This window comes from Gouania willdenowi, chromosome 2 (genome assembly GCF_900634775.1).
Source record: "Gouania willdenowi chromosome 2, fGouWil2.1, whole genome shotgun sequence".
NCBI lineage: Eukaryota > Metazoa > Chordata > Actinopteri > Blenniiformes > Gobiesocidae > Gouania > Gouania willdenowi.
In genome coordinates this window covers 13,526,026-13,553,590 of record NC_041045.1, presented here as the reverse complement: position 1 = coordinate 13,553,590, position 27,565 = coordinate 13,526,026, and the positions used below count along the sequence as shown (strand labels likewise).

At 35.5% G+C, this 27,565-nt stretch overlaps 1 protein-coding gene, 1 long non-coding RNA gene and 1 other non-coding gene across 3 annotated transcripts in view; 2 read left to right on the top strand and 1 right to left on the bottom strand.

Annotated features, from left to right (window-relative positions):
- Positions 1 to 876: 876 nt before the first annotated feature.
- LOC114479175 (small nucleolar RNA SNORA73 family) lies at positions 877 to 1,085 on the bottom strand. The gene has a single exon (XR_003675961.1). It is a non-coding gene; the product is annotated as a small nucleolar RNA SNORA73 family (small nucleolar RNA).
- Positions 1,086 to 2,092: 1,007 nt separating this feature from the next.
- On the top strand, positions 2,093 to 4,746 carry LOC114477745 (uncharacterized). Its single transcript, XR_003675764.1, has 3 exons — positions 2,093 to 3,476; positions 3,555 to 3,748; positions 4,497 to 4,746. It is a non-coding gene; the product is annotated as an uncharacterized LOC114477745 (long non-coding RNA).
- A 6,599-nt stretch (positions 4,747 to 11,345) lies between these two features.
- nhej1 (nonhomologous end-joining factor 1) overlaps positions 11,346 to 27,565 on the top strand; it is a 28,916-nt gene continuing 12,696 nt past the window's right edge. The window contains exons 1-5 of the mRNA XM_028467955.1: positions 11,346 to 11,429; positions 14,374 to 14,582; positions 15,826 to 16,041; positions 16,145 to 16,283; positions 21,886 to 21,944. Coding sequence (XP_028323756.1) covers positions 14,415 to 14,582; positions 15,826 to 16,041; positions 16,145 to 16,283; positions 21,886 to 21,944 — 582 coding nt within the window. The 5' untranslated portion in view covers positions 11,346 to 11,429; positions 14,374 to 14,414. The remainder of the gene's footprint in view (positions 11,430 to 14,373; positions 14,583 to 15,825; positions 16,042 to 16,144; positions 16,284 to 21,885; positions 21,945 to 27,565) is intronic.

The following is a 27,565-nucleotide window of genomic DNA, read 5'->3' as shown; positions in this document are numbered from 1 at the left end:
AGGTGTTAAATGAGTTAATCTGTATTAATCTTAATGTGAGTAGTTAGATACATTAATACTAGCAGTCAATAAGAGTCATTTTTTGTCTCATATCATGAAATAAAACAGAATTTTGATGGCTATTTAAAATATATTTTTGTAATTAATTTTAAAACTCAAAAATAGTTTGAATTAAGTTAATCCAACCACACCTAGCTCAGCTTAGATTACCAGTACACGCGCTGTACAGTAAAAAGGAAAAAATAGACCAATTCCATCTAAAGTCAAAGAAAATCATCCTAAAATAGTAAACTTTTAAAATGACTGACTTTGAGAAAGCAGTTCAAAAAGGTTGAAATTTAATTAACAACTGTGTAGTTTCTGTAGACACGCTGATGAAACATTGGAACATTGATTCCATCTGTGCCCGGGCGTTTCAGTGAGACTTGCATTGCAAGTCTCACTTTTGTGTTGCATCCTACAGCATAAAAACATTCATATGAGGCACAATATGCTATGTCTAATTTATCAATAAGAATGATTCAGTGTGAATGTGTCCAAATGTGGGCTATTCAGGCTAAATCACTTTTCTCCCAATATGACTTTAAAAAAAAACAACTATATTTTAATGCAGCACGGAGCGCTGCATCCACCAAGTGGGAAGTGCAGAGCAGGTGTGTGTGTTTACAAGTTTGTTTTATAAGCTTTTAAATGTCCTTATTAGAAGATCTGTGCTGAAAAAGGTCAAACATTGACCCATAACTGTTTGATTACTTTTTAAAGAGACATTTACACAAGACAAGACAACAACAAGCAAACTAAACATTAAGGACATCTATTATTAAGAAAAAAAACAAAGTTTGATAGTAATTATTCAATAGGAAACAAACACCAAACGTGTGTGCATTGCATGGTTTAGCTCCCCAGTAACGGCCCCAAAGGACTCTGGGAAGATGTAGGAATATGCAGGACGCTCGTCCTCACCAGCGACAGCCGGGGACGGAGCTTTGTCTCCGATGGCGTGGAACGGGACTGTACGTCACAGCTCAGAGCTATGCTTCCATAAGAATAGATCTGTCCTGTCCTTTTTTATAAATGTATATAGAATAGATCTGCTCCTGTCCTTCGTTATAAACGTATATAGAATAGTGACTATCAGCTACAGGCTAAGCTAAGCCTACCAGTGTTCATAACACTGCTCGTAGCTGAATAAGAGTTTTAATTAATTTAAGTTAATGTCTAGCACAGACACACACAGATGTAGGAGTGGGCAATATGGGAAAAAAAATTACATCACGATTTTTTCTTTGTAAAATCACAATACAATGTTTTTCATTCACATCATTTAGACTATTTTAAGTAAATTTCTAAGTTATTTACCAAAAAAATAAACCAATTCACCTACTTAAAATTATCGTCCTAAATGGAAAAAAGGAATAAAAGATCATTTAAGACAAGGTAATTTTCAAATATTTTTTTAAATTGTATGTAAGCAATTTATCAAACTGGTTCCAAGTACAATTAACATTAAACAAAAAGGCTGACAAGTTCTTATAGTCACACAGTCGTTTTACTTTGTTTAACTAAAGTGGTTTAGCATTAGCATCACTTGCTACATAACAAGGCAGCAAATCAGTCTAGTGATTTCTATTTGTTATTAAAGCAACACACTCATATTAATAAAATCCTACTTTAATCAGTGTTTGAACACCTCATTTCACACAGTTTAGACAATCATATCCTTTACAAGATAAAACGTTACTGCTTTGGTTACATTAGACCTGGGTGATATGGACCAATATTCACATCTCTATATTTTTCCTCAAAATGGAAATAGGTGATATAAACTATTTATTTTTTATCAATAGTTTTACAAGAAAAACAATAATGGGTCAAAAAAAAAAATTAAAAACATTTTTTTTTAAAAATGAAAGACTAAAAATATTTTTTTTTTTTTTAAAAAAAAAAAAAAACAAAAAACGTTTTTCCGCCAAAAAAAAGAATAAAAACATTAAAAAAAAGAATAAAAACATTAAAAAATAAATAAAAAAAAAAGATTTTGAATGTTTTTCCACCAAAAAAAAAGATTAAAAACATAAAAAGGTTAAAAACATTTAAAAATAAAATAAAATAAAAAAAAAAATTTAATGTTTTGCCGCCAAAAAAAAGAGAGAAATTTTTACATCATATTTTTCCACATTGATAAAGCTCATCGGATGTTTTTTCACAATGAAAATGCGTGTCTGAATTTAAAAAAAAATTGCATTAAAAAAAAAAAAAAAACACATTGATGTGTACGGAGTGTAACCGGACGTTGATTGATGTGACTGGAAAAAGGCTGTTGTTGCCTCCAAAACCGCCAATTGAATACCAAAGAAGAAGACGAAGAACAAGAAGAAGAAGAAATTTCCGGATTTTCCTCTCACAAACGTAAGTATATGCTGTGTTAAAACTAGTAATTTATTACGTAATGCAAATACTCTTATATATATTTTTTCATGTGTGCGTTGTCTTCATTTTGGCTAAATTGATATGTGGTCTTATGGTTCATGCTATATAGTGTAAGAGCAAGGTGAAGCTGGCTGCCTTAAAGTTACACACAGTTATATTTTAAAAGAAAAAAATCAATGTCTGTGCTGTTTTGTGCCGTTATAGTTTTGGAGATATTGATTATTATTTTTGTTTTATGCAGTGTGTGTTGGCGTGTTCATTGACACTCGTCTAAGTGGAGCACGTGCGTGTGCCTCAAGGCTTTAAAGTTTATAAGATTGTAAAAAAAAATGAACCTGCACAAATGAAAATCTTTACAGAAAATACAGAAAAACCAAACAAGCAGCGTTTTTGTTTTAAAATTAAATCTTATGTTTGTGTGATATTTACGGGGAAACTAGGACGAGAGTTTTAATCTCAGAGGTGTAATTTGTGTGTCGATGACATTTCGTTATTGATACAAAATTTGTATCCATTTTGGAGCTTCATAATGGGTGGTGACCTCAGATCTGAAAATTGAATCTAAAACTATAACAGCACAAACGTAGATTGACATATTTTTATATGAATTTGAGTATGATGATGGGCCATGTTCAGAATAGTCAATGTTAGGTTCCTGAAAAGTTATGAGATTTTTTGTCTTTGCTTGTGTGCTAGCCAAACATTTTTTTTGATGATCACCTTACATAAATTGAGGTTTATTCTCATTGTGTTTTTGACAGTGAGTGTGTAAATATTATCAGGAGACTTTTGGATTCTCCAGAACTCCGAGGACTGCTTAACCCAGGGCCAGACCCACCTGCTGCCAGTAATGCAAAGTCTGAAAACAGGGAACTGAACATTTTGTTTCACCCAAGTAATGTCTGCCTATTGCCAGCAACCACTCTGCCAACAACCAGTCCACCAGTGGCCACTCCATCAATCACTGCATCAATGACCACTCTGCCGGTGCCAACATATCATCCTATGCGCTTCGGCAATTTGAGCAACTCAAGATCTGGAAAAAAGTTGGTACCAAGTTGTATGTAACATTTACCTGAATGCTTCCCAGTATAGTCATTTTTTTTAACCTTTTGCCCTTTTAGACCCAAATTGGCATGCAACAAAAAAATGACCTTTTTTAAGGACATTGTTCTGCTCACAAGCCCCAGGGACAAGAAAGTCCCCAAGTGCAAAGCAAGAGCTCACTTACACGCCAGTGGTCATATAATAAGTGCTGAACAAGAGTTGGGAATGCGAGACTCTTCTCAATAAGCTCAAAAATCCCTTTTGGAGCAAGGTATGTCATATTAAGATTTTATTTATCAAGAGCTCTCCTATTAAGTGATTATTTCTGTTTAGCGAATAATAAAGTTTTATTTTAACACAGTGTGGTGGGGATGTAACAATTCACTCAACTCCCGGTACGATTCGATTCACGATACTGGGTTCACGATACGATTCTCTCACGATTTATTTTACAAAATGGGACAGTAGACGAATAATGATTGAAAAATATTTTTTTGGGGAAAAAAACTATACTATTTTCCTTTTATTTTTCATTGTCAAAAGAATCCCTTGATAAACTATTCAAAACAATGCAATTTAACTAAAAATTAATCTTGAGTGAAATAAATAAAGGAATACAAATGAAGAAGAAGCCTGTTAATTTAAATTCTGGTTCTATAGTAAACAATGCAAAACTGCATAATAGTTATTTTTCTTTTTAAAAGTGCAACTGAAAATGTATTTTGTGCCTTAACAATTGGACTTGAAAAAAAAAACCAGTCTGCACTGTATTTACGTCAGATATTTATTTGGACCAGTGTTCGGTTCGGATGCAGAAGGAATCATTTATGAACATGTTTAAGAGTAGAAGGCGGCCAGAAAGAAAGTAGTAGCAGATTTCGCCCGCCGCCAACACTTTTAAACAAGAGAAGGATACATTTTACCAATTATCTCCATACTCACCAGGACATTACCCTGTTTATGTTGTATAAAAAAGGTTTTGATAACGCATTGTGCCTCATCCCATACCCCATATTTAGATTTCAGAATCAAAAACTTTGGAAGAGCTCCGTGCACACTGTGAACCACTCACAGACAACTTAGCAACTGCAGGATGCCTACGATGCCTGAGCAGTTTAATGGACAAGGATAAACTATTGGAGGATATCCTGCAGTTCCAAGTGATACACAGAGTCCACGGTCCATTGCAGAGGTGCATTTTAGTTGGAACATGTGTACATGTGTTGCACATAAATTAACAAAAATATGAAATTACTTACAATAACATTTTCTTACAAAGTCAATTTAGGGATGTAACGATTCACTCAACTCCCGATACGATTAGATTCACGATACTGGGTTCACGATACGATTCTCTCACAATTTATTTTACAAATGTAGACAAATGTTCCTTTATTTTTTTAGAAAATACTGTACTATTTTCCTTTTATATTTAATTTTCAAAAGAATCCCTTGAAAAACTCTTCAAAACAATGCAATTTAACTAAGAATAAATCTTGAATGAACAAATGAAGAAGAAACCTATTAATTTAAATTCTGGTTCTATAGTAAACAATGCAAAACTAATTTTCTTTTTAAAAGTGCACCTGAAAATGTGTTTTGTGCCTTAACAATTGGACTTTAAAAAAAAAAAAAAAAACAGTCTGCACTGTATTTACATCAGATATTTGTTTGGACCAGCAGAGGGCGCTGGTAACCCAGTGATCGGTTGGCATGCAGTTATCCTTGCAGTGAAGAAGAGATGCTATGCTAGCAGACAGAGCTAATAGAAAAACGTGACTTTTACTGATATTCACGTAATATTACAGATATTCTTTCGGTGCTAAAGGGGTAAAGAATCATTTATGAACATGTTTAAGAGTAGATGGCAGCCAGAAAGAAAGTAGAAGCAGATTCCGCCCGCCGACTACACTTTTAGACGAGAAGGATATATAAAAAAAGTACTGCGATTCAATTTTCAGAGCATCTATGTGAACCGTGATACCTATGAATCAATTTTTAACTGCCTTACGATTAATCGTTACATCCCTAAAGTCAATGCATTACTTTTGTAACATGTGTTTATAGAGTGTGTGTGATGGACTTGAGACCTTAGGAGTGCTCAATAAGGTTAAACAACACCCTGCTTCCACACTCCCACTGCTTTGCTACCTTCCTGATCCACTCACAGCAGACAAAGTGGACAGTGTTTGACATAAAATGCTCGGAGATGGGGAGCAATGTAAAAGTGTTGGAAAGTCAAGTTGTTGCCTTCTGGCGGGATTATTTACAGGATGCAGAAGGTATGAGAATGTGTGCAATCTTTACCGGACAAATGTATGCATTTATATTTACGAAATTGTGCGTGGGGGTGGAGGTGGGGACGTGTGGGTTTGTGGTGCATCCAGCTTTAAACACTGTATTCATGTCATTTTGTTCTTCATAATCATCAGATGAAGAAGGGCCGACAAAGCTGGGAGACCTCCTTGCATTCACCACAGGCAGCAAAGTCATTCCTCCTATTGGATTTACACCTGCCCCATCAATAGAGTTCAAATGGGAAAATATTCTATTGCCAATACGTGTACCAATTGTCTCCGACTACCAATACACCACAGATATGAAGACTTTAAAAAGAACAAGGACTACGGCATCCAAAACACACAAGGTTTTGGAATGATATAGAGCAGGGTTTCTGGGGGCATTAAAACTCATTAAACGATCCATACCAAAATCAAGGCCTTTGAAGAAATTAAAAAGCAGTTAATCTCATCCAAACTGGCAGTAAATCACAATTTCTTGGAAAATGTATTTTTTCTGTAGAGACAGAACCCACTCAGTGATATTGCTCAACTATTTTTCCTGCATACGTTTGTTAAAAACACAAAAACTATGGTCTAAAACAAGTTCATCTGCTGACATTTTACGAAATCTTTTGTTAAAAAGTTTCCCGTTGTCTAATTTACTTTTGAATATTGAAATTCCTTTTTGAATTTTTACAAATCTTAAAGTAGATGTATCCTGCAAAATCGACATTTGCTCTTTAAACCACGTTGGAACGTTGCTCGTCAAAGACGAATCTAGAAAAGTATTTAAGTATTTTACTGGTGCACTTATACATTGATCTTGTTTGAAACACATTCAAATACACTGCCTACACAATAAAAAGAAATATACACCGCACCAAAAAACAAAGATGTGTTAAATAGTTCAACTTTGTATGCATTAAGCTGTGCATCCTCAGAATGTAGGTGCACCCGGAATTTGATTAATATGGAAAAAAAGAAATCTGACGTTAATTCTAAGTGTTAAACAAATATCAGACCTGCATTTTCAATATTTTCAATGTAAAATAAATAAATGGAATGCATTTTTAATGTGAATGGCAGATTAGATGTACATTTCCTCTGTTTTATTGTGTAGATTATTATTATAATTATTATTATTATTATTTTTATTGTTGTTGTTGTTGTTATTATTATAAGATCATTATCTATTGGCAATCAATTAATCAAATGTATTATCATAAATAAATGTTAATCCTGGCAAATGTTCTATAGTCAGTAGGTGAAAGAACTATTACCAAGCACAATGGAATGTATGAAAATGTATATAATGTGTTGTGAATTTATCAGATATGAAAATACATTTGATTAATTGATTGCCAATAGATAATGATCTTGTGATGCAAGTTGGATTTTGGAAAAACTTGTTTCATTTTTTGCTTGTAAACCTATAGATAGTAAACTCTGACCTTTTACATCTACCAGGACAGGGGTTCTCAACTGGTCTCAACCTGGGACCCACATTTTGCGACGGACATTAAATCGCGACCGACTTTTTTTTTTTTAGAATTCAACCTACAAAATTGAGTTTTTCAAAAATTGCTGTTGAAAACACACATACAGTACATAGTCTTTTTTAAAAAACATGAATCTATATATTTTCCTGTGCAACATGCATTCCACAGCATGTCTGTCAAAAGAAAAGTTTCTTTCAAAATAAAATACAAATCCAACATGAGAGACATTAAGCATTTAATTATTTTTGACCAGCTGTCCGCGACCCACCCAGTACAGGTCCGCGACCCACTTTTGGGTCCCAACCCAACAGTTGAGAACAGCTGTACTAGGATGTTCATTGTGCCCATGTTTTCTACCTTATAACACACTGCACTATTTTTTTGTATGTAGATTTGCCTTATATATATATATATATATATATATATATATATATATATATATATATATACGTATATATATATATATATATATATATATATATATATATATATATATATATATATATATATATATGCCATATAGTGTCTGATCTTATGATTATTTTAATATTGTAAATGCAAGTTTAAATAAAAAGTGATTAAATAAAATAATAATAATAATAATAATAAATATTAATAAACCAAGCCTACTCTGAACTCATTAAAAAAAACCTCCAAAATTGCATCTCTGGTTAAGCCATAAAAACGTAATCTCCAACTGATGTCTTTTCTGTATTTTGTTTACACGTGAACATTTGTGAAATCATGCTTGCAAAAGAAGAAACATCCCCACAGTGCCATCTGCTGGTCATTTTTTGTAACTCCGTTCGTGCGTGCTTGTCGCGAGCATCAGCATAATTTCATGTCGAAATAAAAAAATGACCCAAAAGGGATCTTAATGTAGCTTTTGTATGTCTATCTGTGATAGATCATGGGCCTGCTTTATATTCTCTCTCCCTCTATGCTTTTATTCTGACACGATCACTTCCGCATGTCGGCTGAAAAAAAGTCAGACCACGTGACCTCATGTCACGTGACTTTGTTTTTCAGTTTTCAATTGTAAAAGGGAAAGGGAGAAAAAGACACAACAATCGACAAACGGTCCAATTATAGTTTGTTTTATGTTTTTTATTTATTTTTTTTATTAAAACGGTTTTCTTGTTTTTTGTTTGAAAAGGAGAGAAAGAAAAAACGTTTTTTTTATTTTTGGTTCACAGATGAATTAGGGATTATCCCTTTGATACCCAGACCCAAACTATACAGATTGGTATTTTAATGGAAAACTAAATAATTTAATTTCTAGTAAATAGTATTATCAATGAAGCCAAATTCTATATACATAAAGTAATATTACCCCCATCATGGCTTGCCTTAAAAAACGAACTTCTTTTTCACAAAAAAGCATGAAAAAGGTCAACACTGCCTTAAACTGAAGATTTTTGTTTGCTTGTATACAACCTATTTTAATCCTCTTGTTTTATCTTTTAAATTATGGTAATCTATTTTAGTTTTTTGTTTCATTCAATTGTTGTAATGAATATCCTTTGTTTTATTTTTAGACACTTATTCTTGTGTATTTTAACATTGATTTTGTTATTTTAGTTTTAGAAAGTTTGAACATGTCGTTACCATGTTAAGTGCTCTCTGCAATCTGCTCCCAAAGGGTTTTGGAGGTATAAATATGGTGTGATATTGGATTCCATTAATTGTCACTGTATATTTCTAATAATAATAATAATAAAAATACTAAATCCGTGGCAGAAATGGGCAACTTTTATCACAGCAGTGGCCGCAAAGTTTTGATTGTCTGATCTGAAGGCCACAGTCTGGGTATATTTGTTTTTGTTTTTGTGTCTTTTCTAGTCACTTTGTCTGTTATTTTTTTTTTTTTTGTTATTTGCTGTATTTTTGCTGTCATTTTTTTACACTTTTCTGTCATTTAGTATATTTTCCTTTCTTCCAGTCAGAGTTGCTAAGATGACATTAGGCACAAAGGCAGTGAGCACAGTGAAAAAACTACCTACATTCTAGCTCCCTTTGACTGATAGAACATTGAGGAGGTGCTTGCAGGGTCTATTTATACCTGAGACCAGTCACATGTAAAGTATACTAAAACAGCTCTTGTAAAATTTGGGGGAGAAAAGGTAAAATATGTCACATTAAGATCTCAGTAAGGCGTGTTAGTAAGATTTAACACCATTTAAATTCCTCAGAAGTCTCATTTATCATCTGTAGCTGCATCAGAGAGGCACCTGAAGGCAGCGCGACTCAAACAGGGAACCACAGAGGCTCCACTGTGTGAGGGTCACTCACAGTAACAACATTCATACCTGTGTCACTTTGAAACCACCTCTGAATTAAGTAAACCTCATTAAACAGGAATAATTGACAATTTTGTTCCAAAAGCTACAGTTAAAAAATAGAAAAAGCCTCAAATTAATTCATTAACAATTACTTTCAGTAAAACATTAAGGACTTTTCAAAAACATTGAAGTTCACAATAAAATAACGGACTTATAAATGCTCTTCTTGACACGCAGAGGCATACAAACAGTGATTACAGGAGTCTAAATTAAAGGCAATAGTTGATTATTTTTTTTAATGGGCCTGATAGGGAAATTTGCCAGCATTGCTACATGCTAACCAAACATGTGGAATTTTCAGGTGTAGCACCCAGGGGAGCAGTTAGGGTTAAGGGACTTGCTCAACATCCCACAGAAATGGCCAGGGTCAGATTCTAACCAGTGACCCTCCAATTACATGCCCTCATCTTTAACCACTGCCAAGGTTCCTCATGATGTTTATGAGCTGATACACTCTAACAGGCCTATTCAAGCAACCTAAGGATTGCATAAGCAGCCAGATTTGCATAAAACCCTAAATTACATTAAAAGTAAGAGAGTTCGCATTTTACAAATTAGATATTATCATTGTCACTAAGGAGCACATTCATTTGATCTTTGAATAGTGTAAATTGGTGTGTGCAACATCTACAAATTACTTAGAATTGTAGATTTTTTCTGCAACTACACCAAACTTGCCATATTTTAACCTATTTCTATCACTTTTTCTTGCCAATTTTTTGTTTCTTTTAATGCATTTTTGCTACATTTTTCCCATTTCTGCCACTTCTCCATCAAATGCCTTTTCTGCACATTTTTTCCACTTCCAAGACATTTTCAGCACTTATAAACCCTTTTCAACCACTTTTTCAACTAATGTCACATATGTTGACCCGTTATTGTGTCATTTAACCTCTTTTCACCATATTTAATGATTTTTTTTGTTGTTGCCAATTTAACCACATTCACAATTTTTCGTGCCCATTATTTGCTAGTTTAAATTAATTTTTTTTGATTTTGAGTATTGGCCAGTATCTATACCGATACGATATCAGCACTAATCATAAATTCTTTTATTACTTATTTTGTAGTGTGGAATATTAGAAAATGCTTGATCAAGTGATGTTACTCAGAGAACAATAGTCAACAATTCAAGTTCACTTCAGTTATTTTTTACTGTCAGTATATGGTGGGAACAACTGAGGGCGGGGACAAAAACAACAAAAACTTATTGGAGCGCTTATATCAGAGATTTTAGATGCAGTCCGATAAAATCCAATATTTGATTTCTGGAACAATATCAATATCGGATCGAGGCACCATTTTTTTTTTTTGTCCACTCTAATTTGCAACATTTAACCAATTTCTGTGGTTTTAAAAATCCCATTCCTCCACCTTTTCAACCATTTATGGTGACTTTTAACCCATTTTATTTCTGATTAAAAGAAGCATTAACATCTTTAAGATTAAGGTGCACATAATAGTAAACTTCCAGGATAACACTGGATATTATTCAGATAAATCAATAACTTTATGGATGGGCCCATATTTTTTTTCTGTATACATCTGTATACTTATTGTTGTTAATAAAAAAGTTGGCAAAAAATAAATAATAATAATAATGGGGAGGCAGTGATTAAAAATAACTTATAGTGGTTGTTTTTTTGTAAATTTTATACATTAATGTGATTAAGAATTAAGATTAAAAAAAAAAAAAATGAATATCAGTGTATATCGGTATTGATATTACCGTAAATAAAAAGGTGGCGGAACCATTTAAATGCAGTAATGTTTCACGTCGGTACGTTAAGCTGCGAACACACTGCGGAAGTTGTTGCACCACGAACAAGGCAAGAGTTTTTACATGTTTTTAGCTTTCATTGTGGTATAATGGTGTTGTTTGAGGAAAAACTACTTTTAAACTACGTCTGTCGTCATAATTTCGTTTACTTTTAGCGGATATTTGGGAGCCAAATATCATAAGTAATTTAAAAGTGAGAATTTTACAATAAATATCGTTATTCTATGAGTAATTTGATTCCCGAACATAAAAAAGAGGGTCTGTTAGTACTACGGAAATAGACAGTGCTGTTTTTATTACTTGTGTCGATGTTGAGTTTAAGAAATGGTTCAATTTAGTAGGGTTGTTAATATTCACATTTGTATTCATTGATCTACTTATTCATTTATTATTAAATCGTGTTGTTGTTTTTAACTGACATTATTTCAATAGTCTCCTTCTGTCTGTTACATTCATTTTCCATGTTTCTAGTATCCATTGCCTGAAAGTTTTCTTTTTAATGTCAATAATAATCAATCGCTTTAGTTCGATTAAAATTATTAATGAATAATGAAAAAAAGAATATGTTTTTACATTTGTATGTATTACTTTTTATTTATTGCTTTAATGCGTGTTGTTTATTAACAACAACATTATTAATATTATTTACATATATACAATTTCCTGTTGTTATTATTAACATTACACAAAGGTCATTAGTAGTTGGTTTAGTTTGTATTGCTTTCATTTCAATTTTATATCCAATAATAATTCATCATTATTTATTTTTTATTCTTTTGGGTTTCATCATTTATTTACTGATAGTTTCTACTTCCTCCAGACGATAGGAAATAATATTGATTGATTTGATGTCTTTATTTCACACATGTAAAATAATAAAAGAACAACTGTTTAGGAAAAAATGTGTGAAAAGGAGGAGGAAGAAGTGTAAACTTATTTAATCGTACCCCTTTAACTAATACTGATTTAGCTTTTTTAAGTAAAACTAATAATACAATTAACTATTCATATATCATTAAACAATCTACATGTTCACAAATAGTCAATAGCTAATCATAACTTTTGCAAGTGTTTCCCCAAACTTCTGAACAGTAACTTAAGTATGGAAAGACAAGTGAACAATAGAGAATGTAGAGTGAATTGTGATCCAGAGTAGGGCTGGGCAATATATCGTGATTCAAGATATATCGAGTTTTCTATGTTGCCGATATAGAAAATGACTATCGCTTTATATATATATATGGGTGATATATATACGATCACACAGTACAAATCACATACAATAATTTGATATTATTCATAAATTGCAGTCACAAAACAGTGTCCCTCTTTACAATTTTATCATATTTCTGAGATATATATTTATTTTTATAGATCATTTTGTATTAAAAAAAAATACTTGTTTTTGAAGTCGCTGCTTTTGTTACTTCTCAGAACAGCAGTTAGATGGATTACTGAGTGTGTCCTAAACAGGCCACACTACAGAACTCACTCACACGTGCTGTCCTTTACAGTAGAAAAAGAAGAAAATGGCACATGTTGTGCAGCTGTTTGTTAAAAAAAAATGTGCTTGTGTGGAAGCAAATTCAACCTAGAATTGTCTTTCTGGTCAGCCTTTTATTGAGTTAGAAATATTTAGATTAATAGTGTATATTGTAATTTTGAGAGAAAATATTGAGATATGAGTTTTGGTCCATATCGCTCAGCCCTAGTAGGAATGTGTCCAGCTTTGGTGAGGACTGAAATGCTTCTAGAAGCTTTGGTTTGGACATTTTTCAATTACAATTATGCCTTAATTACCCATGTTCAATTACAGTTCAATTATGATGACATTGACCAGCAATTTTCACAATTACAAATAAATTACAATAATTTTTTGTATTCTCAGAAAGTCAATTACTACTAAAGTTAAATTACAATTAATTGCAATTACTGAGCCTGACATAAATGACCTAATAAAAATTAGTCCGTGGCTACGGGTACATTAAATTTATCCATAGACTGCCACTCTATGGATACGTAGTGCCCCCTCATTGGCCAGTTTAGGTCATGTGATAGGTGCACCACGTGATTTAAAGTTCCGTCATTAGTATTTTAGCTCATGTTTATTTTTAGCTACCCCCGCTAACCCTTTTATTTTAGCCCTAACTGTAACTCTATCCCTAACCTTAAAATGTTTATTTTTGTCAGAAATGTATTTTTAAAGGTGGAAATTGCCGTGTTAAATATGTTAAAATGAAAGAAGAAAAAAAAAAAGGTCAAATGTGGGATTCGAAACCACGTTAGCGAAACCCTCGGTAACTGTGAGTGCGGTGCCTTAAATCACCATCATGCTAACGGGTCCTAAATCAGCTAAAATACACTAAAAACAAATATTTATTATTTAATTTATTTCCTATCTATTGGTTACCTTGTTAGGCTTCCTAATAAATAAAAATATAGGTTTTAATATTTATGGTGTGGGTGTCTGAGCCTTTTTTTGTCAGTATACCAATAGATGTAATTTTAAGTGCTAAAATGTGGGAAAGCTTGATATGAAACATATTTTAATAATTATTAACTCCATATGTATAGAACTGTAACATGGTTCCTCCAGTTTAGTGTCAAATTATCAAATTTTGTAGAATTTTTAAGGCAATTACAAAGTAAATTATCTGAACTCAATCACAATTGAATTACGACATAATTGTAATTAATTATGAGTTATGCGATTACAATTATAATTGACCCCCAACACCATCTGTCTGTGTCTACACTTGAGTATTTGTTTTAGTTTCCAAATAACATACATTTTGTTTTGCTCAGATTTAATAATAATTTATGTCAAATCATTCTTTTTATTAGACAATTCTGAAATGATAATGTCCAAATGTATGTCATCAGCAATAATTTTGATACATTACATATATCATTAATGTGATACAGTTTCAAAAAAAAAGTAAGTGATTTTATCAACCAAGTATAAGAATAATTTGAATGTTATTATTTCACAGCTGGAGACCCCTCCTCCTCCCTCGCTGTAGCGTCTGTCTTGATGGAGGCCGTCCTCACGCATCTCCCCTGGGTCCCTGTGAGCCTCGGCGGCCGCTCACTGCTCGTTAAAAGCTGCTTCGCCGACACCACCTACAGAATCCTGCTGACAGACCTGCACTGTGTTTGGGAGGAGACCATGTCCGCTGTCGCCATCCAGAGCCGAGCCCAGGTGACTCGGCAGATTTCTGACCAATCACACCACAGCTCTCAAATAAATACATTTCAATAACTAAATAAACAATATATACTACAATAAAAAAAATAATAAATACTCAAATGAAATAATAATAAGGTTAAGTAAATGAGTCCTTGTGATGATGTCTTGTAGTATGGGAAAGGAATGTTAACAAAGACCAGAATAAAAGACAAGAAAACAGATATAAGGCAGAAATTAGGTTGTTTATTGGTCAGTGGCTGATCAGCTGCACCTGCTTCAACTGGGCGGGGGAAAGGGCGTGGCCTGCTGGGACCAGGGGAATGGCAGAGCATCTAACATTAATGCTATCCCTTTTTACAAGGTGAAACATATCACAGTAGGTTTTGCCATATAAGCATTGTAGTACAAGATGAGACACCATAAAGTGTTACGTGACGTGATGACACATATGATGGGTATGTCGACACATCTTGGCACTAGAAAACATCATGGGCCTGTGCTACAAAGCTAAATAAATATATCCGGGGGTATCTCTCATTTAGTAAGAGCAGAGCAGCCGTACTACGAAGCTGGTTTTAAATAGTTTAACTTTACCCAGGGTTTTCCAACCTGGATTAGTGTGTGCAGCGTCTCACAAACACGGAGAAACCGTGACGAGCAACTTGCGTCACAAATGAAGAATAATAAAAATATGAAGAATGAAAATCAATAATTCGGACCAAAAGCAACACTGCCGAAAACGCAGGAAGGAAATAATGCAGGCAGATAATTGATGGCATGTAATGCGTAAATTTGTGACATCAGTTTAATTTTAGTACAGCACAAACGCGTTTCTATTTACATATCCTCCTCATCTTGGGTGCACAATATTTGTATTTTATACAGCCTGTATTATTCTCTCTTATTTTACCCGACGCACGCAGGCTTCACCAGCTGACTAATGTAGGTCAGTCCATCAGATATAAATCTATATGTTTCCTCTTGAATGTCATCAAGTAAGAGACCTGATTGGTCAGGAGGTGGGGTTTTCATACTCGCTCAGATCTTGTCCTAGCACTTAACCTGGCCCCAGGTTTGTTGTTCAGCGCTAGTTACCATGGTGATTTACCCCGGTGAGAAGTTGGCCAGCGTCGTAGTGCAGGACACAGAATAAATCCTGGAAGCTAGTGCCATAAGAGGAAATCCAGCTTACACGCTCAGGATGATGATAATCTACGTAGTGTGTGTGTGTGTGTCTGTGTGTGTGTGTGTGTAGGCCCTGAACAAGCGTCTGCAGGCGTCCGTCGGTGCCTTCTTCTCCCACCTGTGTGCGATGGTTCAGCCTGTCTTCTCAGGAGAGAAGCCCGACTCCGAGTCGCGGATCTCTCTCATTCAGCATCAGGATGACAAGGTCACTGTGAAGCTGAGGAGCGAGCTGGCAGGACTGCCTTTCTATTGGGAGTTCTACTGTAGCCCCGCCCCCATCTCTTCAGTACGCTGCTCTCTTTCTCACTTCTTCCAAAAAACAGTGTTTTTCAAAAAGAACAGTTGATGAATAAATATGAAATAGTTCAGGGTAAATGTGTGTGTTTAAGGTGTGCGCTGAGCTGGTGCGCCCCCTGCTGACGATGAGCCGTCTGCTGCAGCAGCACGTGGAGCAGCTGAGGGGTCTCCTGGTCAGGAAGGACGCCGAGATCCAGGACTACAAGGAAAACGGAGCCTCCCTCAGCAGAGGTAATCCTGCAGCACATTTGAACACTTTTAGTTTAGTTTAGTTTTTTTTTTTAATAATTTAAGCTGCAGTTTCTAAACTTGTGTGAAGCCCTGGTACATACTGGTACATACATCTCAATTAAATGATTACATTTGTATTATATTATTTTCTATCTTATTCAATTAATAATAAATAGTATTAATTAATTATTATTAGGGGTGAGTGTTCACAAAGATGTTGCAATACGATACATATCGATATATCACGACATTCTACCCAGTTAATATCAAAATTAAACGTAGAGATGAAAAATCAAGTTGCTGTATATGTTCATCAGAAGATATTGATACTATTTATTATTTATTTTTAGTGTTTTTGCACATTTTCACTGAAAAAAAGAAAATGCAGTGTTAGACACTGTCATCATAAAATAAAGTGCAACAAGTTTCTTTTCACTGAAACTACTGTGTAGAAGTCTCAAAGTAACCATGGCACACACTGCCATCATACAATCATGTGCAACACATTGAAAGCATTGTAATCAATGACATATTGCACAAATACACAAAAATATTGATAAAAATTAATATATTTTTTTTAATTAAAAAACAAAATCATTTAAAAAAAATAGCAATTCAAAATCAGCACCCAAAAAATCGCGATATATCGTGAAATCGATTTTTTTTCACACTGCTAATTATTATGAATCAATATTTTCAGTATTCTTGACTTTTTATCAATCATTCGTTTCACTCATTTCTGAAAATGTTTTTTAGTTGTCCATCTTTTTAAAATTGTATTTAAACTATAGAATGTAACATTACTTGTTTTAAATGTTAATTAAAGCACCTACAATGAGTATATAGTTTTATGTGGCACCGAGGGGTGTAACGATTAATTTTAGCAACAATCGCGATTCACTGTTGCCGAGTCAATTCAAGGACGATATTGGTTAGTTTAGAAAGATTCGACCGAAGTGATTCAGTGACTATTTCGCCAAAATAATAATTCAAACAGTGTGAAATAAATGCCTGAATACTGTACAGGTGAGGTTTCATAGATTCCTGCTGTTTCTAAGGGAATCGTCTATCAATTAATGTTGGACATAAACAAATAAGTAAACAACATTTAATGGCACATGTAGTCACAGTCCAACCAACACTTAGCAGGATGTAAACTTTTTCTGCTCTCATTTTCAATAAATATACATTTTAGGTGTACCTGAATCTTCTGCTTGTTTTATCAACATCAAAATAATACAATATTAAAGATCCCATATCATGCTATTTTTCACCCGTCTCCATTTCTTCTAAGAACTCTAAAAACATAGTATTTGAGGTTTATTTTCCCAAACTCGCCTGTGTTCCAGAGTTTTAGCCTCTGAAAAGTCACTTTCTGAGCAACTCTACACAAACAGGCTGATTTGCGGCCTACTTATGCATATTCGTGAGTGGGCATGTCTATAGACGGGACACCAACTTCCTCCTCCCCGCACGGTGACGTAGGGCCAGAGGAAGGCCCGCCCTCCTCCCACCCACTCCGTAGCCGAGCTCATGCTGCTTTATAAACACGAGACTAAGCGTGGGGGCGGAGCGTTCGCCGGTGCATACACAGACTGTATAAAATACATACATAGCACTGCGCGAAGGACGCTGACATACTCACCTTCGTGGGCGTGTCTGTTTACATGTCAATCACGGCAGAGAGCTTCCTGGAGGCGCGGCTTCTCCAGTTCAGTGCCGGGTCAAATTCGTCATCAAAGTGGGAACGCGTCATCAAATAGGAGCGAGGTGTTTGTGCTCACCCTGCATTAAGAAAGGAGCAAATCACTCACTAACTAACGATTGAGGGAATCAATGTAAAAAACACTTTGGGCATGTGTATGAAGCCTAAATAGCACTTTTATCATGTTTAAAGCACAGCAAAGTTGATTTAGCATAACATGTGCCCTTTAATATCTAAAAAGAAGTGCAAACAAGATCCGTTCAGGTGTTTAAACTTGCTACTTCTCGTTTTAGTTAAATACATTTTGCTGATTTCTTCGTTTTGTTTGTCTGCTGCTGCGCGCCGCGACGTCACAGACGGTGACGTCTTTAATATCAAAAGAGCTTTAAACACACATCCATATAAAGTCTGTTGTGCTTAAATCCAGTTTGTTATTTCCTTGTATCGATACAATCAATTGATTACCTTTTTAGATCGATTAATGCCATCCAGAAGGCCAGCTTGCCGAGCCCAGATCGATGTAGTTGGATCATAGGAATATAAATTGATTCATCCACACCCCTAGTGGCACACCAAAAAATGCACAAAATGACTTACTCCCCCTCCTCTCAGTCTTTCCTTTCGAAACCTGGAGCCTGTAACCTTGAGTTTAACTATTCATTATTCCTCTTCTGCCTGTAACAATCTTTGAAAAGGATGATCCCAGATTTGGGACAGTCTCTCCTTTCCTGGCACATGCTTTGCCTGATTCATTTAGTTGTTAATTTCAGACATGATCTTATTGTTTGTCTGCTAGCAGGATTACATCAAAAGTTATGGAATTTGAAGAAACTATTTTCCAGTCTTGAAAAGTCATGGAATAATGTAACTGTTTTGAAAGTATAGCCTATTTTATTTTAATGATTAAAACCCAACCTACGCTATTACTATGGGACGTTAAGCAAGTCCCTTAACCCTAACATCTTGTGTTGTACATCGTTTTGGATAAAAGTGTCTGCTAATTAAAATTGTAAACTTATAATCTTCTAATTAAACATGGTAGTTGTTTAACGATGCATCAGCTATTGAATGTGACATTATTCAAAAACAAATTTGCAAAATGGGTGTCAAAGGCTATTGCGTCATTGTACGTTGCTATATATGAGTCATGGACACAACTTGCATTCATTTTTGCTACTAACCGTGGCACACAGTCACACTGGTCCACTGGAAAGGCCCTCTCGTTTTTGCGCTCTAATGGTCTTGAATAGATCTTACTGGTTCAGAATTACATCATGGAAATTTGATAAAATATTTTAGAAAAGTTCTGGAAAAGTTTTGAAAAATCACTGTGAAGCAATTTCGGATGAACTACGGCCGGGACCGCAAAATGTCTCCGCGCCAAACAGCATGTACCACGTTCCCGAGAATTCAGTCAAATGACTCGGTTTTACCGAGTAAAACAAATAAAAGTGTGCAACGTAAGATGCAATCTTTGTTGAATTGCCTTTGAAACGATATATCACATGACTGTTTCGATAAATTTAGAAATTACGCACCCCCCCTTCAAAAAGGTTTCCGAGAGGCTCTTGACATCCGTTCATAGAATGTCCATGTCAAATTACAGCTTGATTCAACGAGCATTAACGGAGGAGTCGTCATTTGCAAAGTGACACGTATGGGGTAATTAGGGCCCTATAAAATCTTTTTTTTTTTTTTTCTTAAATTTCGTTTTTTCCACTTTAATTTTTCAAATTCCATTTTTTGTTTCAGAAATATTTATCTTTTTTTTTTTTTTTAAATATTAGTTTTTAACTCCTGTGAGGAAACAAATTAAATACTAATAAATAAAAAAACTCATAATTAAACAAAATTGTATGTCAAAAATACAATTAAAAGGTAGATAAGTTGTAATGAAATTGATTATTCTGACCGCTCCTTTTTAATTATTTATATGTCACATAAAGATGTATGAGAACAGCATTAATGTCACCATATTTCCTCTCAGGAATCAATGGTTTATTGATGAAATTTTGATCATCTTTGTTTAAATTAACCTAATTTAAATGATCTTATCTTCTGTAGCTCTGGTGAGATGTTAGAATGTAACATTCTAATAACTTTGCTCCAATGGACTTTTATTTTGTAAACTGGAAGTTCCCACTGAAACGGTTGTACTTGAGGTAGCTTGCTGACTGCGCTTCACAAAAAACGGGCGGCGCTTCACAGGCACAGCAAAGTTAAACGGGCACTGGAGGATCTGTAGTTAGGAGTCAGTCATGATTTGCGTTGTTTTTAGAGGGTGTTTGTGGTGGTTTAAGATTATTTTAATGCAACCAGGACAGGAGGGGGCAGGGCGGTGCACCTAATAAGCGGTCCCCAGAAACATTTCCCCATTTAAAAAAAAAAAAAAAAAACGTTCTTTGCCCCTCGGTAACGGGGTTTGATGCCGATTTTGTCCATTTCCACGTTTAACAGTTTTCATTGGTTGATTCCGTCTGCGATTACGTTAACATGGATTTTATAGGGCCCTAGGTAATGGGCCCCATTCATATATTGGTATGTGCAAATGATTCGGTACCACCAACCCTTGTAATATTTGATTCACAAATAAATTAGAAATCAACTTTTGTTTTTTAAGTCGAAAATCAGGTTCCAAGCGTTGATGCGTACACATCCATAGATTGTACCTATCAAATTTCAGCTCGATCCGTTCGCAAATAACAGAGAAGTAGCAATTTTAACTAGTGTACACAACAGGAAGAAGAACAAGACAAAAGTGAGTGGCGTTTTGAGTCCGGTAGCCTGGCCTAAAAAGTGTGTAAACCCTGTTAACTGATTTTGACAAAATTTTGACCTAAGATAGACCTTAGGCCATTGAAGATTCCATTAAATGTTAGAGGGGATCTGGCTCAATATATTGAAATAAAAAAATCCCAATCTCATCATTGGCAAAATTGAAAAAACTTATAATTTCTCAATATAAAATTGTTTCAAGCCTTTAAAGTGTGAAGGATCATGGTACCATGATCAGGATCACTGATCCAGAAAACTGGCAAAGAGGAGATTTGGTGCTTGGCGGAGGTATATGATATATGGTATATGATAACTTAGTCTTATATCGTCCCCTGGCCTCTTCTGGTAGTGTTCCTTGATAATTGTAGTGCATGTCATACCGGGATCTACAGTAAACCACTCCTGTATTGAAGTAAAGACGTTTTTGTCATCGGACAAACAGGAGGCGGGCAGATTGTTTTCCTCCATTTCAAGATGGTGCCCGTTTATGTACTACCGCTAACTTCTTCTGTGACGTAAGCCTGACTTCCTGAATGTTGTGGCCCGCTCATCTCGTTCATCTCGTGTTAACCGAATCTTTAACGCCATGTTTCGAACGCGAGCAACGAGACATCACCATCTCCTTCTGTAAAAATAACATAAAGTTACTATGTCTGAAGCACGGTCAAAAGACTGTCTTGCTTCCATCACGTTATTCGGCTTAAAACAAATGTGATTGACATCCGTTCCAATCATCCAATCACCGTTAAGAATTAGGAGTGATGTCATGGCACAGTCATCAAAGGTAAAACATAGCACATCCCTAAATTAGGCATTTTAAATTTATATAAAAATTAAGAATTATGATAAACTTAGTTATCATTCTGAAAATTTTTAATATTTAAACACATATATTACTATTATTAAAATAGTATCTTTATGGCCCTTACATGCAGTGATTCTCAAACTTATTTGATTGAAACTGGATGCCTATTGTGTGTCAGAAATGTATGCTCTCTTGTCTCTCACTGTGGCTTTCCTGCATAAGTAAAGGTAAAATAAAAAGATACGGACAGATGTTTCCTGATGTGTTAAACTGTACGTTATTTAATGGGCAACACTACTGTTTATGCTTCAACGCAGAGCGCCTTCGGACAGACGTGTTTGATGAGCAAACCAACACAGAAGACTTCATGGCAAAGGTCAGGAATCCTCCATTAGTCCAATGTAATGACAACCACATTGCATACATATTTAACTTTGGTATTTATTTAGAAAATAATTATCTTCTATTTAAAAAATAAAAGATAATTTAACTTTGCTTCTGATTGAAATTGTTCTGGTTTTGATGAATGAGTGAGTCAAGCTATAGGGTTGCTGGTCAGATGCGGACACAGGGTTTATTCGCTGAAAGGGTTTTGGGGAACAGACCGGTCTGTGATTCAGAGGCAAAGCTTTTAGCGTGTGTACCTCAGTGCTCTCACCCTGGATTTCCACTGGATGCGTATCTGCTCCGAAACTGCTCCTCTGCGTATCTGTTGGAGCAAGGACTCAGAAGATCTCGCTAATTAATCTGTAATCTCGCAATATACAGTATGTATGTGATACAACCATGGATAAATGCAATATTTATATGTGAAATACGATTTTGAAAGTGCTCGGATTGGGCCAAACGTGGTATCAACGGAAAGGTCGGGTCCCCCCGAGCCTGAATATGTGCTCGGCGTTTGGGTAGAGTCCGAATAGCACCCGCTAGAGCCGAAACGCACAATTTTTGGGCCGAAAAAAATGGTTAATTTTGTCAAAAATGTGGTATCAGCGGACAGGTTTTATTCCAAATATGTGCTCGGTTCTCAGATAATGTCCGAAATGGGCCCCCTGGAGGCCCAGGAAGGTCTGTGTTTCCCTCTACCAGGGATAACCTCGGTCAATGGATGGAATTCCGATCCGCCTGGAATACTGGAGTATTTTATTTTGAAAATAATCTGGACATTTTATCCTGTGTCTATGCACAATTTTCTGTCCCGCACAGGTTTCTTTTTGCTAAATTGCTTCGGTAGAGCTCCAGCAAAAATACGTAGAAGGTCTGCGTATCTGGAGCAGCTACACAGCTGTGCTGGGACAGATTTGCATGCAGTGGAAATTGGGGGTCAGGGTTACGTATGTTGCTGATAGCGGTAGCCTTGGTGAATTCTATCAGTATACGATGGTATCTGGCCTGCTTAGGGTAGTCTGACCTGGAGAGAGTTCTGTAATTACAGAAATATATATGAAAAAAAACTTCTTGTTGTTAAAGGTGTAATTTAAGGCTACATAAATAAATCCCTTTCAAAATAAAATGGCACATTTAATTATACACACTTATAGGTGTCGACCCGAAATAGAGTACAGCTGTGTTAAAGAACAAAAGTTACGCGTTTTTATCAGTTAAAACTGAAAAAAGAAGGAAGGAGGAAAACAGCTCAGTTGAAGCCACTGAAAAAGACAAACGATCCAAGTCCTTTGAACAGGGTGTGTGTGTGACAACCGTCAACTCTAATGAAAATTAATAGATTTTATTTTTTATTACACTAATATGCAAATACATTAACATCAAGTTTCAAGATGCACATTAGGGTGCCACACACTTCACGCTGACATCCTTCAGTACTTTTCTTGTACCGTTGTTGAGTTTTGACTCCATACCCAGTGTCATTTAGTGATATTTTCAAGAATACAGCAGCTTTCATATTATATGTCTCAGATTTTGAAATCGCTCAACTCAAAACCAGTCTGAGAAAACAGGAAACGGAACGTTTTTTTTCCCGTTGAGCTTTTTATCGATTCCTGAACAATCCTAAATCATTGGGATCATAAACGTGTCATTCAGCCTTAGCCACGTTCTGTGTATACAGGCAAAGTCTTACAGTCAGTTAACATTACAACACAGTGTTTTATTGCTTTATTAATCAAGCTGTCTACATCTGAATTACACAACACACAATGGTAGATTTAATCAACAAATAAATGTCAAATAAACTGACTAAACAGTTCAATATACAGTATCTAGCAGTAGAATACAAGCATTCTAGATTGTACATAGGAGAACATACATGATTACAACAATAATTGTGTTTGATGATAATCTTTAAACTAATCTTCCGCTCTCAAACGGGTTTGAGTTCCATAAATGGACACATACTGCACAAAATAAACAAATAATAAAACATATTTACTGCCAGAGAATGTCATAATTAAAATCATAGATTACTAATTAGCTCTGTTTCTTTTCAAAGAAAATACCTTCCAAGCACATGTCACTTACCTCTTATTAAAAAGTGCTCTATAAAATCTGTTTTATTTTTTTCCAAATTTAGTTTTATTTTTTCCAAAATTTTCTGTATTTTGCATTAATTTTCAAAAATTATTATATTAGTTTTGAACTTCTGTGAGGAAACGAGATAAATACTACTAATTAAAAAACCCATAATTAAACAAAAACTAAGTGAGATACAATAAAAAGTTAGATACTGTATAAGTTGTAGTGACTAGGATTATTCTGACTGTTGCTTTTTAATTATGTATATGTCATATAAAGATGTATGAGAACAGCATTAATGTCACCCAATTGCAATTCTCTCTCAGGGATCAATGGTTTACTGAATCTGAGCAGGTTTATTGATTAAGTTTTGATCAACTTAATTTAAATTAGCCTAATTTAAATGATCCTGATGACATCATTCCAGACCGGAATGGTTGCAAGTATGCATCAGTTATTTCACCACTAGGGGCCAGAATATTTGACAGTATCAGAAGTTATTATTAAACTACAATGTTTAAGACTCTAAAATCCCTGGTATCGATGGTCTCATCTACAACAGAACAACTTCACAACAACTTCACAACTGTAGCTCTGATGAGATGTTTAAACACTCTGAGCAGATGAAGCTGATTAAAGCTGACTCATGTTTTTACGGAACGCCACTGCTCTACACAAGAAACGGACGGAATTTCACAGACACAGCAAAGTTAAGTGGGCACTGGTTGGCTCTGTATTTAGGAGTCAGTGATGATTTGCATAGTTTTTTGGCAGTTTAGACAGGGTTTAATGCAGCCAGGACAGGAGGGGACGGGCGGTGTCCCCGGAAACATTTCCCCATTTGACGGCGTTTCATGCCGATTTTGTCGCGTTCAACAGTAGATTCCGTTTTCATTGGTCGATTCTGTGATTCCGTCCACAATTCCGTTAACGTTGATTTTATAGGGCCCTAAAAATTAATGTATGGTGGTCACAAAACCACTCAGCACACCCTGACTTGCCTCACGGCACAGGCACACCGTTTGGGAACCACTGGTGTAGAGTGATAACAATTGTTTTCATGTATTTTGGCTTTTAGCAAGGACACTGTTGAACCCTATCTATTCCGATTCCAGTTTGTTGTCCTCGCGGATCCGGATCTCCTCAGACCGGAGCAGACTCGGTCCTTACTCGTTTAGTGCCATTAATCCACAGCAATCAATTTAGATACACACAGAATTTGTAAAGCATTTATAAAATAAATTATTAACGGTATCATTGCAGTCCAAACAAATCTGACGTCGCACACCCTTGAACCAAGCAGCAGCCATGTTGAAAATCTCATGGCAGTCTGATCCTGATCTGCAAAGATATTTGAGGAACACACACAGACAGACAGAGATTCCTTGCTTTTATAGAGGTAGGACTGATGACATCATCACTGTGAAGGTAGGACTGATGACAAAGACGCACTCGTGTACGATTGGCCGCCCGTGCTTTTTTACGCTTTCCCCCCCGTTGGCTCTGTGGACAACCCTAACCCTATCCTCTGAAGCAGAGCGCAGCTTCAGTGCACTTCGACTTTCAAAAACATGACTAAGATCTACTATGTTACAAAAGAGACAAAACCATGCTGCGGTTTGCCATATTCATCAAGAAAAGATAAACAAAACAACAATCTGTCAACAATTTGTTTCATTTTTAGACGGGGGAAAAAAACCTTTGCAAAATTTGTGTAATTCACAGTTTTCGTGGTGCATTAAAAAGCATTAAAACTCATTTAGGGTTCTATTCTTCATCCCTGTTATGCACTGTGGGTGGAGCAGCCCTGAAATGTAGGCATTCCCATTCAAATCTGGCTTTACGCATTCTCTGGTGTGCGTAAGTCCTTTTCCTCTTACGCGCTTCTAACCCTGGAATAAGTGCAGCGCCCCAATAAGGTGAAACATTATATTGCACTAGAAATATGGACTTGGTTACATTTAAAGCCACACGGACTCATGCGTCGTGCAGCAGCAGCTGTGATCACTCAGCTGCTGCTGCGTGATTAATTAAAACTCTGAAAGACGCAAACTTCTGTCCACGGTGGTCACAGTGATTCAAATATTTTCATACTATGTCCAACGGAAAGTCCACAGTTTGATCTACTACAGAGTGAAACAATCTGTTATATGCGGATGAGGAGGGACCAGAAACTGTTCCCACACATATTTTAATTAGGCTCAGCTCAGGTCGCTTTAAACAATTTATATTTAAAACTGCGTAATATGGAAGCCAATAGTTCTGTTTCACTGCAAACATCCCTCTGTATTAAAGCAGTGCTTTCTGCGTCTGGGTCATTTCCACATATCTCCAGCGCATCTAACTCACTGATCAAATCAACCTGTTATATTGTTTATCAATGAAGGCGTTTCAAAGTGAAAGTGAACTTTATCATTTTCACGGATTTCAATGATATTTACAAGCGTTGGGAAAACTCCATGTTCCGTGATTTCTCGACAGCCCAAAAAAATGACATCACTACCTCTTTTCCTTTAACCCGCCTTCATTCACAGACTACGTGGTTTTTGGCTACTTACGCGCAGTGGGCGTGTCAGCAGCCTGGACCGGAGAATACGCGTAGGAGAGAAATGCGTAACTGCAGGCGCGCAAAAAGCGCTTAAGTCCAGACAGGAGAATAGGCCCCTTAATGAACTGTGCAAAAAACAAGGCCTTAATTGTTATTAAAAAAGCATTTAATTGGATTCAAACTGGCATTAAATCTGAATTTATTGGGAAATGATGACAATGCTTAACTCTAAGTTAATTGAAAATACCATAATTATGGTCTAAAACATATTCAGCTGCATTTTTTGCTGAAATGTTTTGTTTTCTCCAATTCTCTTTCCTCTGATGAATTGTTTGCAAATCCTAAATGAAATATGTGCTGATTTTTTTTTTCTGCATTTGTGGCATTACAATATAGTATTTGGGCATTAAAAATAAAATGGCATTAAAAAGCATTACATTTGACTTGCTTCTGCCTGCATCAATTCTGTGATTTATTTGTTGCAACATGAAATAAAAAGTAAAGAAATACAGTTTGTTTATTCATTACGCACTGTTGTGACTGAGTAAGATTATTGTACCAACGTTTTTATTAAGATTTTTTACTTGTTCGTGAGGCTAAAATGCACCCGAATGCAGGAAATCAGGAGAATCAGATCTGCAGGGAAAACACAATCCAAACATCCAGCTTCAGTTATTTCTGCAGCAGAGCCCTGAGCACATGCTAAAAGCACGCTGCCTTCATCAGCCCTTCACTTTTTTAACCATTTCCACAAATGTGCGTGTTTGTGGACACGTTCAGAGACTCCGCCTAGAGCTCAGGTCAACATTGACATGGGACACAGTGTGGGCTTGAAGTCGGGCACTAGCTAAAAATAATGAAGATGAGAGATGGAAAAATAATGTGAATGTTGAAGCATGAGGATTTGACTTTGGTTTGTGTGTTTGTGTGGACCTGGAATAGTTGTTGAGAGCATGGTTTGGGGAAAAGAGGAAGGT